This window comes from Dipodomys spectabilis, unplaced genomic scaffold (assembly GCF_019054845.1).
Source record: "Dipodomys spectabilis isolate Male_0828 unplaced genomic scaffold, ASM1905484v1 ptg000038l, whole genome shotgun sequence".
Lineage (NCBI taxonomy): Eukaryota > Metazoa > Chordata > Mammalia > Rodentia > Heteromyidae > Dipodomys > Dipodomys spectabilis.
In genome coordinates, this window is record NW_024870715.1 from 936,794 (window position 1) to 950,000 (window position 13,207).

The 13,207-nt window shown below is 37.8% G+C and overlaps 1 protein-coding gene across 3 annotated transcripts in view; it reads left to right on the top strand.

Moving 5' to 3' along the window:
• Heatr5a (HEAT repeat containing 5A) overlaps nt 1-13,207 on the top strand; it is a 119,247-nt gene that overhangs the window by 73,606 nt on the left and 32,434 nt on the right. For all 3 annotated transcript variants that reach the window (XM_042677394.1, XM_042677396.1, XM_042677395.1), the window contains exons 22-23: nt 6,324-6,462; nt 11,320-11,499. In XM_042677394.1, the coding sequence (XP_042533328.1) occupies nt 6,324-6,462; nt 11,320-11,499 (319 nt within the window). The remainder of the gene's footprint in view (nt 1-6,323; nt 6,463-11,319; nt 11,500-13,207) is intronic.

A 13,207-nucleotide genomic window follows, 5' to 3' on the forward strand; every position in this document is an offset into this window, starting at 1 on the left:
AAGCTAAGCATAGTAAGACCCTGTCTCAAACAAATTAACAAAGATAGACAGTCAACTAGAAGTTCTGATGAAATTGTTTTAATTGTTGTTGGTTTGGGTTTTGTTTTTGTTTTTGTTTTGTCTGTCTGGGGCTTGAACTCTGGGCGTGGGCACTGTCCCTCAGCTTTTCAGCTCAAGGAAAGCACTGTACCACTTGAGTCACTTCTGGTTTTCTAGTGATTAATTGGAGATAAAAATGTCACAGACATCCCTGCCTGGACTGGCTTTGAACTGTGATCCTCAGATCTCAGCCTCCAGAGTAGCTAGGATTACAGGCGTGAGCCATCAGCGCCCAGCTAATGAAATGGATTTTTTTGTTTGTCTTTTTGGTCGGTCATGGGGTTTGAACTCTGGGCCTGGGAACTGTCCCTCAGCTTTTAAGCTCAAGGAAAGTGCTCTACCACTTGAGCCACAGCACCACTTCTAGTTTTCGGGTGGTTTATTGGCAAGAAGAGTTTCACAGACTTTTCTGCCTGGGCTGGCTTTGAACCATGATCCTCAGATCTCAGCCTCCTGAGTAGCTAGGATTATAGGCATGAGCCACCAGTGCCAGGCTTGATAAAATGGTTTTATAAGCATTATTCTTTTTATGTTTTTCTTAAACTGTGACCAGTGTCTACCTGAAATTGAGTTGCTTTTCAACTCTTACTGTACAATTTTTATAGCATACTCCCATTAATAACATGGTAGTTGAGCCGGGCGCTGGTGGCTCACGCCTGTAATCCTAGCTACTCAGGAGGCTGAGATCTGAAGATCGCGGTTCAAAGCCAGCCCGGGCAGGAGAGACCGTGAGACTCCTATCTCCAATAAACCACCAGAAAACCAGAAGTGGCGCTGTAGCTCAAGTGGTAGAGCGCTCGCCGTGAGCTGAAGAGCTGAGGGACAGCGCCCAGGCCCAGAGTTCAAGCCCCATGACCGACCAAAAAAAAAAAAAAAAAATTACATGGTAGTTGAGAAGCTTTAATTTAGACAGTCCTTTCATTTCCAAGCTTAAAGCAAAATAGACAGCATTTCAGAGCTTGAAAGAATCTGAAAATTTGTTGTATAGATCATCTTTGTATTTACAAAATGATGTTTGCATCATTTAAACCAGTCTTAATAAAAAGATAATCTAAAAACCACTAAGTTAATAACTTGCCCAAGGTAATAAAACTAGGTAGTAGCTAATTCTAAGTGTAGATTCCAGGATTCTAGAATCCTCACTCAGTCATCATTCCAATATTTGATGATGCCTTTGTAGATTTTATGGCTAGATCATGTCGGAACTCTGTCACCTCTTAACTGTGTGGCTGTAGGTATATCCAGTAATCTCTTCCAGTCTCAGCTACTTTACCTGGTAACTACAAGATCTACAGGATCTATAGAAAAGCATATGTCCTAAGCATTTAGTTAGCATTCAGTAATCATAGTAGGTTTTTTTGTTTTGACATGTTTAAGCAAGTCATTGAATTATTGATGCTAGTCATCACATAAAATTCAAAAGGAAAGCCGGGCGCTGGTGGCTCACGCCTGTAATCCTAGCTACTCAGGAGGCTGAGATCTGAGGATCGCGGTTCAAAGCCAGCCCGGGCAGGAGAGACTGTGAGACTCCTATCTCCAATAAACCACAGAAAAACGGAAGTGGCGCTGTAGCTCAAGTGGTAGAGCGCTCGCCTTGAGCTGAAGAGCTGAGGGACAGCGCTCAGGCCCAGAGTTCAAGCCCCACGACCGACCAAAAAAAAAAAATTCAAAAGGAAGGCAAGTGGGATGCCAATGGCTCACAACTATAATTCTAACTACTTAAGTGGCTAAGATGCTGGGCACCGGTGGCTCATGCCTGTAATCCTAGCTACTCAGGAGGCCGAGATCTGAGGATCGTGGTTCAAAGCCAGCCTGAGCCAGAAAGTCCGTAAGATTCCTATCCCCAATAAACCACCAGAAAACCAGAAGTGGCACTGTGGCTCAAGTAGTAGAGTACTAGCCTTGAGCGGAAGAGCTGAGGGACAGCACCAAGGCTCAGAGTTCAAGCCCCATGACCAACAATAAAAAAGGAGGGGAGTGGGGGACTAAGATCTGAGGATCGCAGTTTCTAGCCATCTGAGGCAGGAAAGTCCATGGTGTAACTCATGTCCAGTTAACCATCAAAAAGCTGGACAGATCTGTGGATCTGGCTCAAGTGGTAGAGTGTTAGCCTTGAGCAGCAAAGCTCAGGGACAGTGCTCAGGCCTTAAGTATAATTTCCAGAACCAGCACTCACAAAAGCAAAGATATGATAGACTTTTTTGACAAAAACTTAAATTTCTCTGGGTTGTTTGTTTTTAAAAGAATTTACAGAAAAAGAATTGTAAACCAGGTGAAGTGACTTATGCCTAATAATCCTAGCTACTCAAGAGGTTGAGATCTGAAGATATTAATTTTCTCAGGCTAGGAAGTATAAAGTCTGTGAACCAAAAGTGGAGCTGTGGTTCCACTTTTTTTTTTATTAGAATGCTAGCTTTGAACGAAAAAGCTCAGGGACAGTGGCCAGACCTGAGTTTAAGCCCCAGGACAAGCAAAAAAGACAAGTTACATATAAAGAGCAATCAAGCTAAGTGCTCATGCTCAGGTTGAGATCTGAGGATCATGGTTCAAAGCCAGCTTAGACAGGAAAATCTTTGAGACTCTTATCTCCAATTAACCATCAGAAAACAAAAGTGTAGCTGTGGCTCAAAGTAGTAGAGTGCTAGCATTAAGCAAAAACAGCTCAGGTAAAGCCCCAGGCCCTGAGTTCAAGCCCCATGACAAAAAAAAAAAAAAAAATCAAGACTACTGTGATATTTTTCTATTTTTCTTTTGGATAAACTGTGCAATTAAGAGTATCTACATTAATAATTTCAAATCTTTTTCATATTGCTCATAATATTGACCAGTAAAATGATCCTTTTATATAGAACAATTTTAAAAAATTATCACTACATTAATTTTGTGTCTTATATTTTAGTTACTCATTCTTGATTTAGTAGATGGAACTTATATTTTCCAGTTCTTTTTCTGAAGTAAATTGCATTTCATCATCACACAAGAGTCATGCTGTAAAGGTTTTTGTCTTAACTGCATGCTCTTTAACTTCCATAGTTAAACTTGGCTTTACCTATGCTAGCAGTTTTGAGTACTCTCAGTTCTAAAACTTGGCCTTCAAGGGCCAGAAAAAAAAAATCTATAATTAACTTGTGATGAAATAAACCATTAACTTTGTCTCTTGCTGGATTGTATTCATGTGAATACAATCCAGGTCACTTCTCTTTGGACATGTATCCTTGATCTTAATTTTAATTCTGAGACTTGACCAGAGATTATATTAAAAAAAAAAAAAAAAAAAAACCTCATTACACAAATGTACATTCATTTTTTTTTTCTTTTGCCAGTCCTGGGTCTTGAACTGTTCCTGAGCTTCATTTGCTCAAGGCTAGCACTCTACCACTTGAGCCACAGCTCCACTTCCAGCTTTTTCTCTTTATATGATACTAAGGAATCAAACCCAGGGCTTCATGCATGCTTAGCAAGCACTCTACCACCAAGCTACATTCCCAGCCCCACAAATGTACATTTCTAAATTATTATGTGCTTTATGTCTTTACATCTTTAGTTAACTATTTTCAAGATTTCAGCTCAACTCATCATGCTTTATTAAGTTAAAAAAGGTGTGTGCCATATTTTTTAACTGAAGCTAAGCCAGTTTGAATGATAACTATCAACATTTACATTTTAATGCTTAGCTGACTGTTAACCAAAGTCATCCTAGTATTTATCTCTTGGTTTTGTCATGACTGGTCTGTCATTTGTTTTTGTGCAGGAGATCTTGTTGGATAATTCTGTGTTGGTAGGTCCCTGACCCTTCATTCCTAACATTTTTTTTGAGGTTTGCAGTGCTGTTTCTTTGTGTCATTTTTCTTTGGTTTTAGATGCTCTTGTTTTTGTCTGCATCTCTGTGGTTAAGTTAATCATTAATGCAAAGCCCAGTATTATAGCATGTTATATGGTGTTTAATACCAATATAAACAAATCTTTCCTGACCTCCTCCAGCTGGTGTCCTCACTTCTTGCACTGAATTTTGCATCATTTTGATTTAATATGTTCATTTCAGAAAGGAGTTGTGATTACAGTTTGATTTAATTTCTGTATTTTGCTTGCCTTGTTTGTTTGCCTTAACCCATTCTATTGAAGTGCTGGAGAATGACATGGAGCTATTAAGCCTCCTATTTTGCTTTGTGCTATAGCATTCAATCTGTATCATACCACATAAAGAATATATCCCAGCATGCTTTAAGATTGTTTGACCATCCTGAAAAAATGCTGCACTTGTCTTGTGTTACATGCTTGTAAAATTCATTGAAATAGCTAGTAGGTTCATTAACGTTTCTTTAAAATTGCCATATAATATGCTTTTTTATTGTAATTGTTATATACAGCAGTAATCTTGGGCATGAGTAAATGTAATTTTTTTATATTTTAACTTCTCTGTTATCCTATGTACTAGTTTCTAACAACAGAACAGAACCATGACTGAAATGACATTACCTTGAGACATGTGTGAGTGGCATTCCTCTGCAATCTACATTGGAATTTTTTATATAGCTTGCTTGTGAAATAGAACATACTTGCAAAGCAGTTCCCATCCTTCTGTTTCACTGATGATATAGTAACTAATTTCTTCTGGTTTGGGAAGTATGATAAAATTGAAGATTCAGTACTTTCTACATGTGTTTTATACATAGAAAACTAGCATCACCTACCTTTTTTTTTTTCCTCTCTGAATCTGCTCTTTACAACAAATTCATTCACTTTACCTCTCTCCTATAGACCACGTCACCATAAGATGATTATCAAAATTATGCATTGTTTCTCAAAATTTACTTTGAGAAACACTATCACAAAAATATATATTGCGCTGAGTGATGGCCAAGTTGTAAAGGGTGTGCTTAAAAAAAATGGGCTACACCAACATGATCTGTCCTGCTTAGAAGAAAATAAAATTCAAATTTCTAAATTTTGTATTATTAATGAAACCATTTAATAAAAATTTGTATCTGACAACCCAAGTGTGATGGAACACACCTGTAATTCCGGCACTCAAGAGACAAGGATAATATGCAGTTTGAGGCCAGTCTGGACTACATAGCAAGTTTCACCCCTTCTAGGGCTATATAGTGAGACTTGGTCTCAAAACATTTTAAATAAGCCAGGCACCGGTGGCTCATACCTGTAATTCTAGCTACTCAGGAGGCTGAGATCTGAAGATCATGGTTCAAAGCCAGCCTCCGGCAGCAGACTCTTATCTCCAATAAAACACTCAGAAAACCAGAAGTGGCACAGTGGCTCAAGTGGTAGAGCTCTAGCCTTGAGCTGAAGAGCTAGGGACAACATTCAGGCCCAGAGTTCATGCCCTATGATCGAAAAAATAAATAAATAGAATAAAATCACATCCAGGAACCCCTAACTTACAATTATTATTTGAGTACATCACAGTTCTTATCATTTGCTATAGGGAGACACTAAGTTTACTTAGATGTACATGATAGCTCTATGATATGTACATATATGTGTATTTATACAGATGTATACATATATGTAAATTTTGATATTCTGTAATCTTAAGAGCATTTTTGCTGAATATGTTTTCTGAGTAAAACTGCTATTTAAGGATTCATTGACTTTCTATTTATGTCTTCTGAATGAAATACTGTTTTAATAATAAAATTTTTGACATTATTATTTGATATAAGTACTCTAAAAGTTATGTTAACTTCCCAACAGGCTTGTGAAATGAGATAATGATGTTATAAATCAGGAAACTAAGACACACAGAGATTAAATAACTTGCCCAAGGTCACTCAGCTAATAAGTGGTGGATCTAAGACTCAAACTAAGATGGTTTTAGTCCAGAACCTCCAATCAACCAATGTTACTATATTGCCTATGTTGCTATATTTGTATACATTTCTTAGAGAATCATAAAACATAGTGCATGAGCAAAATTGTATAAGTTCTTTCATCTGTGTTTATCTCTCAAGGCATAAGTTTACTCAAATTCTGTCTTCCAACACTGTCATGAGGCCTTTTCTTGGATTTGTATATGAATATTTTGTAATTTAGTTCATATATTCTTTAAGCTGTTGATAAATTATGTATCATAAATTTTAAGAAGTTTCTTTGTATTTGGTAAATTGTGGTCAGAATGAGGAGAAGAAAGCCTTGTGCACATCTCATAGACTTAGTGATTGCCATGGGAATTTTAGCTCTTTTATTCCCCAAATGGTCTTTTTCAGGTGAATCTTTGTAGTCCCTACTTGTTACTAAGAAGAGCCGTTCTGGCTTGTTTGCGTCAACTTGTACAAAGAGAAGCAGCTGAAGTTTCAGAACATGCTGTTGTGCTTGCTAAGGATAGCAGAGAAGAGTTGACTCCAGGTAATTTTTTTTTTTTTTTGGTCAGTCATCAGGGTTGAACTCTGGGCCTGAGCACTGTCCTTGAGCTCATCTCAAGGCAGTCACTCTACCATATGAGCCACAGCGCCACCTATGGTTTTCTGGTGGTTAATTGGAGATAAGAGTCTCATGGAGTTTCCTGCTAGGGCTGGCTTTGAACCGTGATCCTCAGATTTCAGCTTCCTGAATAGCTAGGATTACAGGCATGAGCCACTGGTGCCCAGCTAGGTAATTCTTTTTGTCAGCATGACATCCAGATCAAATGATTGTTTTAATATTAAATTTTCCATATATACTTGGATTTTTAGAGCAAATCTAAAATTTTACATATAATATGTCTTCAATCTTCTGCAAGAAGCAGGTGCCAACATTTTATTCTGTAAACTTATAAATAATAAAGTCAGGTACCTGTGGCTCATGCCAATAACCCTAGCTACCTGGAAGTCTGAGAATGCTGGGGTCTTGATTTGAGGCCAACTTGGACAGAAAAGTTTGTGAGGTCCCTTGTGAGCCTCATGTTTAGGCACAATGGTATGTGCTTGTCATCTAGCTACATTGGAGGCTGATATCAAAAGGATCACAGTTCCAGACCAGCTGGCAGAAAATTCCACAAGACTCTACCTCAACAGAAAAGTCTACATCTAATGCCATATATTTATCATCCTAGCTAAAACAGGAAGCCTAAAATAGTCAAATAATGGTCCAAGTGTATACCTGGGCAGGAATAAAGCTATTTCTAAAATACCTAGTGAACAAAAAGGGCTGGAAGTATGGTTCAGTGGTGGAATGCCTGCTTAGAAAAGGTGAGGCCCTGAATTCAAACCCCAGTACTACCAATTACTAATACTACTAATAATAATGTCTTAAGTATGTATAGTTTCTATAGTATTGTCATACTTTTAGAAAGTCATAGACTTCACAAAGTTTCCTGATATCATAAAGCCTTCAGATCCATGTGTTTTGCTGTCAGGAGTCTGTACTGTTTATAATTTATATTAAAACATTCATTTGACTGGGTTAATCAGCATATCTAGACTGGCTTAATAATCTAATAATGTCAAACGTTCTTCCCAAAGGGACTTTAAGTTCCTGTTCACTCCTAAAATTGTATCCATTGCTTTATGTTTTCATTGTGTCAGCGTTAGGTACATTTTCCTAGAAATACTGAATTGGTTATATGAGCAAAATTAAAGAACTCATTGTGTTATTATTCTGTAAAAATGTTGTCATTTTCCAAACCCACAGGAAAGTTAGAGCCATGCAGTAAACACATAGATTCTCCTAGTTACTATCTTTATTCCACTTGTTTTATATTTCTGTATCTATTTCTCCATCAACATCCACATACTAATTTTTTCTCAAGTCATTTCAAAGGAACTGCAGAAAATTTATCCCTAAATACTTCAGTTCTCATTTCCCAAAAGTAAGGACATTCTGCAACATAACCACACATTATTTCTATGCATAAGAAAATCAGTGGTTTGGTATATATAGATAAATAAACTATTTCTAGCATAGATTAATAATCCTCAGACTTCTTCCAGTAGTCAAAAAATGTTCTTTCTATTCCAATCAAAATCCCAATGACATTCTTTACTGAAATAGAGAAAACAATCCAAAAATTCATATGGAACAACAAAAGACCTAGAATAGTCAAAGCAATTCTAAGCAAAAGAAAAAACATGAGAGGGCTCATGATACCAGATTTCAAGCTCTACTACTATAGACCCATAATAACAAAGTTTGGTATTGGCACAAACACAGACCCGAAGACCAATGGAATTGATCCAGAAATAAAATCATGTACCTATAGTTAGCTGATATTTGACAGAGGAGCCAAAGACACACAGGAGAAAAAGCACAGTGTCTTCAACTACTGGTGCTGGGAAAACTGGGCGGCTACATGCAAAAAACTAAAAGTGGATCCCAGCCTATCACCATGCATTAACATCAACTCAAAATGGATTAAATGCCTTAACATCAAACCTGAAACTCTGAAACTACTGAAGGACACTTGAACTTCTAGGCAAAGGCAGGAACTCCCTGAACAGAGACCCAGGGTCACAACAAATTGGAGAGAGACTTGACAAATGGGACTACCTTAAACTAAAAGCTAAAAATATAGCTACCCAACTAGAAAGACAGCCAACTAATTGGGAAAAAATATTTGCCAGCAATATATAAGATAAGGGCCTAATATCCATTATATACAGGGAACTCAAGAAACTAATCCCTCCCAAATCTAACAAGCCAATCATTAAATGGGCAAGGGAACTGGAGAGGGACTTCTCAGAAGGAGATAAAAATGGCAAAGGGGCTGGGAAGGTGGCTCAGTGCTAGAGCACTTGCCTTGCATGCATGAGGCCCTGGGTTTGATTTCTCAGCACCACATAAGCAGAAAAGGCCGGAAGTGGCACTGGGGCTCAATTGGTAGAGCACTAGCCTTGAGCTGAAGAGCTGAGGGACAGTACCTAGGCCCAGAGTTCAAGCCCCAAAACCACAAACAAACAAACAAAAAAGAAACCCATGAGGAAATGTTCATCATCCCTGGCTGTAAAGGAAATGAAAATAAAAACAACTCTGAGATACCACCTTACCCCAGTCAGAATGGCCCACATCCTAATTCAGCCAACAACAAATGCTGGTGGGGATGCAGAGAAAGAGGAACCCTACTGCATTGCTGGTGGGAATGTACAATAATCCAACCACTTTGGAAAGCAGTCTAGAGGTACCTCAGAAAACTAAATATAGACCTCCCCTATGACCCAGCCATACCACTCCTCGGCATCTACCCTGAACAGGAACCAGTATACATGCACCTCCATGTTCACTGCAGCACTGTTCACAATAGCCAAGATATGGAAACAACCCAGATGCCTCACTACAGATGAATGGATCCAAAAATTGTGGTACCTGTATACATGAAATATTATGCCGCCATTAGAAAGGACAAAATAATGGCATTTGCAGGGAAATGGATAGACCTAGAACAACTCATGTTGAGCAAGGTGAGCCTAGAGCAGGGAGATAAACGGCACATGGTCTCTCTGATATGTGGATGTTAAATCCAAAATGCAAGGAGGTATGACAAAGTAAACAAGACTTGTGAAACAAAGGACCTCCACTCAATTTGTCATATCATTGCTAAATGACTCCATGTTCTTGACCACATATATTATTTATATATATATGCATATGTATGTGCACATCTGAGGGAAGCTTGGAGGAGGACATAGAATCAGAGGGAAACAGGAACATATACAACAGAAGAGCCCATCATCTGCCCTGGACATCGATGTAAGCTAAGCAACTCAAGGGCAGTGATGGGAATGAGGGAAAGAGACAGCTTACGCTAAGCAAAAAGAAAGAAATGTACATATCACATGATATGGAAGAAAGAGTTGTATTGCCAAAGCTCATAGAATTCACAAACATAGACCATGGTAATGACAATTTGCCTTGTGAAGGTTAAAATGTGTTTGTGACTTTAACTAGGTATCGCTATCTCACAATACTGTGAAATTTATGTAATCAATCACAATAAAAATTATGTTTAAAAAATGTTCTTTCTGACTCCTACCTACCCCCTCACCCTCAATACACAATACATTAGACACTAATCTGAAACATTTATTTACCTTCTTATGATCTTTCAAATAATTCTATCTTCAAAATAGCATAATATTTTAATAAGATTAGTGTTTTATGTTCTTTCTAATTTTTCAAAATGCAGGCAGTAATTCTATGTACATAGCATAAAGTTATTGAATGGAAAAAAGCTAGAGTGAAACAGCTTTAAGTTTTATAGATGGTCACACCTAAGTATTGTAGGAGATTGGTTCCAAGATCCACTATGGATATCAAAATCTTCAGGTAGCATAATCTTTAGAATCTAAATTATTTCGTGTTAGATGGGGTATATCTTCAAGAGGATTTTTGACATTTTCACAATTAAAGGAAGTAGATACTAGATGCTTATAGTTTGAGATGCTCTATTGCTTCCAGTGAGAACATTGTGTTGTAATTGCTGTTAATTTAATAGTTCACAGTAACTTAGTTGTAGTAATTAAACACTTTTCTGTGTGCAATGGTTGTTTTCTGTTCTGTCTATACTCTCACATTCTGGCCTATATGCCAGAATGAGAAAAAATTAATTATTTTTCTTGATTTGAAATTAAATTTAGGGAAAAAGTAAAAGAATCATAGCAAGAAACACTGGATAAAATTATATGTGTACTGCATTGAACATTTATCAGATAATATAACAATACATATTTTTTTTAAAAAATAGCTGCACAGCAGTGCTGGAAATGTAGCTCAAGTGTAGAACACTTGCCTGGCAAATGAGCAGCTGTGCCAGACACCAGTGGCTCACACTTGTAATCTTAGCTACTCAGAAGGCTGAGATTTGAGGATCACGGTCCAAAGCAAGCCCAGGCAGGAAAAGCCGTGAGACTCATCTCCAATAAACCAGCAGAAAACCAGAAGTAGTGGTGTGGCTCAAGTAGTACAGCACCAGCCTTGAGCTGCAGAGCTGAGGGACAGCACCCAGGCCCAGAATTCAAGCCCCATGACCAACCAAAAAAAAAAAGAGAGGGAGAGGCTGTAAGTTCTAGACCCCCTGTACTTAAAAAATAATAATAATGGTTGCACAGGATCAAAGTCATGTAAAATTTAACTGTGGTCTAAGTTATATTTCAGTAGATTAAGGTTTAATATGTAGGCTAGTTCTTTAAGATTTATGTATGTGTAACCTTTAATGAATATTGAATATGTGTGCTTCTCATATGGCAGTTTTGTTTTCTGTATTACTTAGATCACCGGTTTTCTTCTTGTCAGATGCTAACATCAAAGAAATGGGCCTTGAAGGGGCATTATTGACTTTACTAGACAAAGAGACAGATCAGAGATTATGTCAAGATATCAAAGAGACTTTAAATCACATGCTTACATCCATGGCAGTGGAAAAACTCTCCTTTTGGCTAAAGCTTTGTAAAGATGTACTTGCTGCATCTGCAGGTAAGTGCTGCTAATTTGCAGATGAAAGAATAAGATGGGGGGAAAAAATCCTTATACAAAATACCACTTGGAATGCACCAGTTTTATCTACTTGAATTTTAATTGGGTTGTTACTGGTTTCTTCAGGTGATGATTCTACTTGAATTCTCTTTCATTTACACAAAATGAATTCAAAGTGTTCAGATTTGTTTTCCCTTTTGATTGTCCTAAATGATTTTTCAGTATCAAAGAAGCATTTAAACTATTAAAACTATAACCTAATTCATATTAATCCCATTATTTCTTTTCACATATGATAAACACTTATGAGATTGTTTTAAATCAAAAACTACAGAAATCTGCTAGGCTGGTGGCTTATGTCTGTAATCCTAGCTACTCAAGAGGCTGAGATCTGAGGATCATGGTTAAAAGCCAGCCTGGAGAGAAACTCTTGTGAAACTCTTATCTCCAATTAACCACTCAAAAAAAAACAGAAGTGGCCCTGGTAGAGCACTAGCCTTGAGCACAAAGAGGCTCAGGAACAGTGCCCAGGCCCTGAGTTCAAGCCCCACGACTGACTGAAAAAAAAACAAACACAGAGGGCTGGGAAGGTAGCTCAGTGGTAGAGCGCTTGCCTTGCATGCCTGAGGCCCTGGATTCGATTCCCCAGCACCACGTAAGCAGAAAAAAAAAAAAGCCGGAAGTGGCGCTGTGGCTCAAGTGGTAGAGTACTAGCCTTCAGCTGAAGAGCTGAGGGACAGCGCCCAGGCCCAGAGTTCAGGCCCCATGACCGGACCCAAAAAAAAAAAAAAACACAGAAATCTGCCCCTCCCACAAAGGTATAACCTCTGTTTTCGCTGTATTTGATGTTGGTATAATTTGGGGAGTGGAAGGGAAAAAACAAATTGTTTAAATAGGGATACAGGTTGACCCATTGCAACAGGAGATGTACAAGATGCTATGTTGAAAAACAAACTTCACAATTTGGGGGGAAGGGGGAGGAGTGTAGTTGTGGAGATGGGAGGGAAGGGATGGTAGGGGAAAAACAAAGGAGGAGACATCAATGTTTGATAAGAAATACACTCATTACCTTGTTCATGTAATTGTAACCCCTCTGTACAGTATTTTCACAATAAAAAACTAAAGAAATCTTACAAAAGTTCTTGTTTAGAACAAGCTAGTTCTTAACCAACTAGAATATCACTAATCCACAATTAGCAATGTTCATTTCAGATACCATTAGAAAACAGTGCTATTTCCCTAGTGTCTGTGCTAATACAAGATAATTGTTAGTAAAAATATGTATTTGGGTTTTTAAGTATGTGTTATAATTTAAGAAAGAAAATAAATTAGAGAAAAAATAAAAAATAAAGAATGATTCTGTCCAAGAACTGTTTACAACCCATCCTATGAATAGGTAGTATTTTATTGTACATATGAAAAAAATAAATAAAAGAACAGGCTTGGAGAGGAAATGAGTTGTTTAATGACAGCGCTACAAGCCTAAGTCTGCATAAAACACGTGAAAATTTTTTTCCAGCTCCTCAAAAAATAAAACATTGAACTTTCCAGTATCATTTTGTTTGTTTTGCCAGTCCTGGGGTTTGAAATCCTGGGTGCTGTCCCTGAGCCTCTTTGTGCTCAAGGCTAGCGTTACACCACTTGAGCCACAGTGCCACTTCTAGTTTTTGAATGGTTAATTGGAGATAAGAATCTCACAAAGACCTTT